At 36.1% G+C, this 6,810-nt stretch overlaps 1 protein-coding gene across 1 annotated transcript; it reads right to left on the bottom strand.

Annotated features, from left to right (window-relative positions):
- Positions 1-2,114: 2,114 nt before the first annotated feature.
- Positions 2,115-3,418, bottom strand: LOC123533267 (uncharacterized). The gene is made up of 3 exons (XM_053520532.1): positions 3,277-3,418; positions 2,546-3,084; positions 2,115-2,429 (listed from the first exon to the last, which is right to left on the bottom strand). Exons 1-3 carry the CDS (start codon positions 3,416-3,418, stop codon positions 2,115-2,117), a joined length of 996 nt encoding a protein of 331 aa, XP_053376507.1.
- Positions 3,419-6,810: the final 3,392 nt, after the last annotated feature.

The following is a 6,810-nucleotide window of genomic DNA, read 5'->3' as shown; positions in this document are numbered from 1 at the left end:
CTATGAAGTTTCAACATTCTGGGTCAAGTGGTTCTCTAGTTATTGATCGGAAATGGTTTTCAATGTTCAGGCCCCTGTGACCTTGACCTTTGACAGAGTGACCCCAAAAACAATAGGGGTCGTCTACTCCAGCAGCCCTACAACCCTATGAAGTTTGAAGGTTCTAGGTTCTAGCTCAGAAATGAAGAGTGACGTACGGACGGACAGGGCAAAAACAATATGTCTCCTGGGGGAGACATAATTATCATTATTATTGTTATTATTATTATTATTATACTACATAAAGGATGATTAAAGATACAGTAATAATATTGAAAATAATTATGATAATAAAACACACAAGATAGTGAAAAAATTCAGGAGTTCTTTGTGCTGACAATATTTTTCTAATTGGAAACTGGGTTTCTTGTATTCATGTAATCAACATTATTTGAACTTAGAATTATTGTGTTCCATATATGCTGAATTTTCATTTTCAGTATTTTGCAAAAAGTGACTTTTTTTCATGCTTTGCTTTGTAACTTTGAAATGCACATACTGTTTTCAATTTTTAGACAAATGTTATTTACAGTATTCTGCAAGCTTTAGATGAGTGAAAGTCACAATTTTCTGAAATATCACAATTCTCCAGACATGCAGACTTTGAAAAAATAAAAAACTTGCATATTTCTTTAAGTAAGTTTATCGTTATTTCATTATTGTGAAAATAAGTTTCTGATTATCTTATTACTGTGTTTGATCAACAAATATTTTTCTTTACATAGAAATGCCAAAAAAAACCCAAAAAAACTAGTATAACTTTAAAAGTTATCAATTATGTATCAATTTAAGATAAATTACATTGTTTCCCCTTCTCACTAATTGATACACTTGTAAGGTAGACTGACTCTCCAATAAACATTGACCCTTGTTAACTGGAACCATATTGTGATGGTCATTAGCCCCCAACTGTGCTGGTGAAAACAGAAATCCCTTAGCAAACTGCTAAAATCTAGGCCTTTAAAGGGAGCTATCTGCATGCACATTGCAAGTAGTCTCAATGAGTTTGACATTTGTGACAAGTTTCTTCGAAATCCTTCAAGCTGTTCAAGAGTAACAGAGCAGACACAAAACAAAGTCATATGACCTTTGACCCCTAAGTATGACCTTGAACTTTAAGCAGACCTTCTAAAACATTTGCTCTGCACGTCGTGTTGATGTGGTGAACATTTAATTGTGTCATGTTTCTTTGAAATCCCTCAAGGGGTTTGTCGTAGGGTATATTATCTCATGCTAATTTGTATAATAACTTATGATTTTGAATAAAGTATATGATAGAACATAATAATTTAATCAGACATGTTGTTTTTATTCCATTACTATAGTGCATATTATCTGACCTGGCGAAGATATTTTTAGTGCAGGCTGAACCATTAAAATCAGTAGGTAACTTAGTGCATCGGTTTGATTCGTAAAAAATCGATACTTCGATCGATTTCTGCTATAAACAATATACCCGCTGACTACAAATCGTCAGGTATGTTTACACAGCGATTTATTGTAAGAGATTGGAAAGGATCTGGGGGTCGATCCGATGACTCTATTATATGTTAAATATATTCCACTTTATCTTCATCTTTATATCTTTAATTAGTCTGTTTTTTTCCATAATTTGTAATATGTTTTTTTATTTTTCTTATATCAACAATTAATTTTACAATGAATGACAGTGAAACATTAAATCTAATCTTCTCCCCGCTAGCACTCTCGTTTCGTCACTTTAATCACTGTCCTCAGCTAAGTCAATGACCAATTGTCCATCGCAATATCAACAACAATTTTTTTTTTTTTTTTTTTTTTTTTGTTGGTTTAAGTCGCACGAACATTTTAGTCATATGCGACTTTCCGCTTTGATGGTGGAGAAACCCAGTGCCCTTCGTGCAATTTTCATACGAGCGAGAACCTGGTAGAACCACCGACATTCCCGTAGCACCTGGATGGCTTCCTCACTAAATTCAACGCCCGAGTGAGGCTGAACCACATCGATGGCAGTGATTTGAAGTCAGCGACCTTAACCACATCGCCATCGGAGCCCCACAACAATATCTGTCTCCCTATAAGATATTTCTGTTTTTTTAAGCATTGACACAGGCTCTCCTCCAGGGATCAGCCCCTATCTCTTCAAATGCCGAATTTGCTATTTGAACAAGGTCAGCAGACCTATATGTAAGGTTTCTGAATGCGATGATGCTCTTCACCTGACTCGATATCAGTTCAATAGGGTTAAGGTCCGGATGATACAGCGGCAATCTTAGAACTTCATGCCCATATCCTCTGACAATGGCATCAGTGACATATGCTGGCTCGGGTTTATTCATTTTAGCTAGTGCCAGGAGCTGGGGTCTAAGCAAGGCTGGATCATACTGTATATTGTGCTCCGTCAACCATTTCTGAAATAGAGAAAATAGGTTTGATAAAAAATGGTTATTCTTGTATGTATTGCTGATCTGATACAATGTAATATAATGAATTAATAAATGGAGTTGTGTTTTTTAGTATAAAATACCTGTATATCTGCTTTCCGAGTGGAAGAATTAGGACATTTGCTGGACTGAACAGAGTGATAAGATGCATTGTCCATAACAATCGCACTCTTCTTTTTAATATTTGGTAACAATTTTTCTTGCATCCATTTACAAAAATTTTCCCCATTCATTTCATGATGATAGTCTCCAGAAAAGCTAGACGCTTTATAGATAAGAAGCGCCCATGGAACAAAACCCTCATTTGAACCACCGTGCACACTAATCAGTCTTTGCCCCTTGCTCACAGGGGTTGTAACACCATCCATGCCGGGTGCCTGCCAGCAATACTTAGCTGTATGACTTGTGTCTACCCAAGTCTCATCAATGTAAACGAAGTCATAGCCAGCTTCTTCAAGTTGTTTCTTCTTCGCGTAATACTTCAGCCGTAGCTCCACCACACTTTGCTTTTCCACTAACACCTTTCTCTGACTGTTCGTTCTCTTCCATCTAAATCCGAGTTCCCTGATAATCTTTCTTAACAAACTTTTACTGCCGATAAAGTCAATGACTTCCTTCAAAGCTTCGTGCAGGTTCGTTTAAGTTGAAAGTTCGTGCCTAACTGTGTAAAATTCATAAATCTTATTGCGTATGGTACATCTGTCAAAATCATCGACCGTCTTTAGTTCCTTAGGGAATGTCCGCTTCGGCGATGTCAGGGAGCCCGAGCCTTTAAATTCTTTACGGATCCTGCTGATAGTTCTGCTACTAATACCTGTTGCCTCCGCTGTCCTTTGTAAGAACGAGTATTGCGGTATGTTAGATGGTTCTTTCGCTTCTTTCACGAAGTAGTTAGCAACGTTGTTAACTATCTCTTTCGATGTTGAAGTCAAAGCTTTAGATTTTGTGTTCGACATTTTATGCTGGTCAACTGACAGCGACACTGGAAAGCTTAGATCAGTGTGTATTCATTTATATATAATAAAGAAAAGTTTTAAATTTCCTCGTGAATATCGTGCAATTTTCGATAGTTTAAATACCAACCCTTAAACTATTTGAAGGACATTATAAAATACAAGATAATTAATCTAAGCCGTTGCAGATATTGAAGAAAACAGGTTGTTTTGGTTAAAGAAAAAAAACTCGATATATATCAAGATATATATTTTAATGAAATATAAAAAAAATATAGTAATCCTATCGCGGGATCGAACTTGCGTCCTTTTCAATTCGAGGTAATTGCCATAACCAATACACCAGTCGGTCGGTCATGACATCAATACACATATTTTGCATTAACACATCTATTCCCTTTTACGGAGAATTCGACGGAATGAAACGAAATCTAACGATGTAGCCGATTACCCTAAACTCAATGATAGAATCGCCCATTTATGACCTTTCTATAAATATCTTCGCCAGGTCAGAAAATATGCACTATACCCACGTTACCTAAATACATAAATGGTCCAAGGGAAATAATCAAATACAGTACGCCCCATAACTATGGAAGGGAATCTCCGCCAGGACATGCATGCTGCTAAATGACATTGCTATGTTATTTACTTACATATGCGTTCTGCAACATTGCAACTGCATTTTAGGGAATTTCCTCCAGGACATGCATACTGCTAAATGACAAATGCATGTTGCCTTGTGTTATTTGTTTTAAACTAAATGCAACATCCATGCGTCTTTGTGTTACCTTCCATCCGTTAATGGCACATATCTTGCATCTTTAGTCACTGCATGTATGTAAAACGCATATTCTTGCGTGTAAATGGCAAATACATCCATTCTATGGCATATTAAAATGTTAATGTGAACAAGTTCTAAGTGTTTTGTACGTTTTACTTTCTGAAATTGATTAAATCGTTCCTACATTATATAAAACTAACACATGCATGTTAACATTTAGTTGTTGCCCGTTGTTTTTTGTTTTTAACCAGGTTTTCAACGAAAACCTGAGTTATTAGATTGGGGTAGATGTCGGTCGGGCGGGCGGGCGGCGGCGGCGGCGTCAAACTGGTGTATCCGGTCAATAACTTTTGTTTCGGTAAAGATATTTGAATAAAACTTGGTATGTATGTAGCTTATATCAAGACAAAGGCTGGGATTGATTTTGGGGTTTCTGGGGTCAAGGTCAAGGTCGCTGTTACTTAAAATAGAAAAAGGGTTTCCGGTCAATAACTTTTGTTTGGGTAAAGATATTTGAATAAAACTTGGTATGTATGTAGCTTATATCAAGACAAAAACTGGGATTGATTTTGGGGTTTTTGGGGTCAAGGTCAAGGTCACTGTTACTTAAAATAGAAAAAAGGTTTCCGGTCAATAACTTTTGTTTCGGTAAAGATATTTGAATAAAACTTAGTATGTATATAGCTTATATCAAGACAAAGGCTGGGATTGATTTTGGGGTTTCTGGGGTCAAGGTCAAGGTCACTGTTACTTAAAATAGAAAAAGGGTTTCCGGTCAATAACTTAACTTAGGAATGAGCTATCATGATGAAACTTGGTGTATAGAAAACTTATATAAAGTTGTAGCTTGGGATTGATTTTGGGGTTTCTGGGATCAAGGTCAAGGTCATTGTTACTAAAAATAGGGTTAGGGTTAAGTTAGGGTTAGGGTTAGCATATCTTCTACATGCATGGAGGGATTTTGATGAAATTTGGCACAATTGTTCACCATCATGAGACGGAGTGTCATGCACAAGAACCAGGTCCCTAGGTCTAAGGTCAAGGTCACACTTAGAGGTCAAAGGATACAAGAATGAAAACTTTGTCCGGGCATATCTTCTTCATGCATAGAGGGATTTTGATGTAACTTGGCACAATTATACACCATCCATGAGACGAAGTGTCTTGCGCAGTTCCCTTTTTTAGAATTACTTCCCTTTGTTGTTACTATAAATAGCTTATATTGTAACTTTTTCATTACTAGACGTAGGGAAAAATCGAGAACACTTTTCTGTAGTACAACATGCATGTTACATCCAATTTTGAGGTGTATTTTGACCAATCTCTACCTGGTAAGGATTTCTGTGTGGACTTACAATTTTTTTTTTTTGTATTTTTTTTTTTTTTTTTTTTTAAAGATTAACTTCCCTTAGTTGTTACTATAAATAACTTATATTGTAACTTTTTTATAATTGACCGTAGGGAAAAACCAAGACCACTTTTCTGTGGTACAACATAGTTGTTACTTTCTAATTTTAGGTGTATTTTAAGGTATCTCTACCTGGTAAGGAGTTTTTTTGTGGACTTAGAAAAACAAAAGAATTACAATGATTACTAAACAACCACAAAATTAAAATTACATCTGCAAATACAGGTGCTAGAGTAAAGAAATTTGCTGTGACGGGCGTATATTGTGACATTCTGGCACTCTTGTTTATTCTTATGAAAAGTGTTGAAAACCTGGTTTCGTGGCATTGCCGCGTTTCTTGTTGATATATAGAACCCTGTTGTAGACCTTTTCTATGTAGGACCCTACTTGAAATTCATGGATTCTTAGTATTGCAATGATTGAAATTTATGCAAGGCGAAAACAGTGCTAAGTAAGCACTAAGCAGCACGAAGTTAATCAAATGCGACTTTAACATTTGTAATATGAAATTCGTTGAAAGCTGGGAACCAGATTTTCCGGCAGTTTCCGTAAAATCAGTGAACCATGAACGGTGTTTTAGTAAAAAAGTACTCGTAATTTCCAGCTGTCCAGGGACATAATTTCCACCAAAAACAACACAGGTATACACGGGTAAGTTTAGACTCTCTCACTGTTTAACCCACGGAAACTACCGAACAGGTGAATTTGCTGTCGAGAGTGGCCTCCCATGTATACTAATTTGCGCTAAAATTTTTGCTCTTTGTTGGTTCCCTGTAATGTTGTAATGCACTAACGTGCTTAAATTTTTGTTATACTGCAAGTTTAAATATTTATTAAAGCCATGTGTTTTAGTATATTATTTTTGCCGGGAAACTGTAATATAAACAAGAATCAAGTGGTTGCAAACATCACTAATGTTAAATTTAACAAGAGCTGTCGGAGGACAGCAACGCTCGACTATTTAACAGCCTTGTCGCTTGAATGAATAAGAAAGTCGAAAAAGGGGCATAATTTAGTAAAAAAGTATAATAGGGTTATGGAACCTGCATAGTGCTTATCAGCTCATGACAGTGGACAAGTGTATGAAGTTTCAATCCATTCCCATTAGTGGGTACTGAGATACCAGCTTACATATAAGAATTTAACCCAAAAACTCCTAAGTTGAAAAAGGGGCATAATTTTGTAAAATGCAAAGTTGAGTTA

Source organism: Mercenaria mercenaria, chromosome 12 (assembly GCF_021730395.1).
Source record: "Mercenaria mercenaria strain notata chromosome 12, MADL_Memer_1, whole genome shotgun sequence".
Taxonomy (NCBI): Eukaryota; Metazoa; Mollusca; class Bivalvia; order Venerida; family Veneridae; genus Mercenaria; species Mercenaria mercenaria.
Note: the sequence above shows the minus strand (reverse complement) of the source record. Positions and strands in the feature narration are given on the sequence as shown.

Coding starts and splice junctions, on each gene's coding strand:
- LOC123533267 (XM_053520532.1), bottom strand. CDS start 3,418: ATGTCGAACACAAAATCTAAAGCTTTGACTTCAACATCGAAAGAGATA. Junction 3,085..3,276: donor AAGGACAGCGGAGGCAACAG/GTATTAGTAGCA, acceptor ACCTGCACGAAG/CTTTGAAGGAAGTCATTGAC. Junction 2,430..2,545: donor CTCGGAAAGCAGATATACAG/GTATTTTATACT, acceptor TCTCTATTTCAG/AAATGGTTGACGGAGCACAA.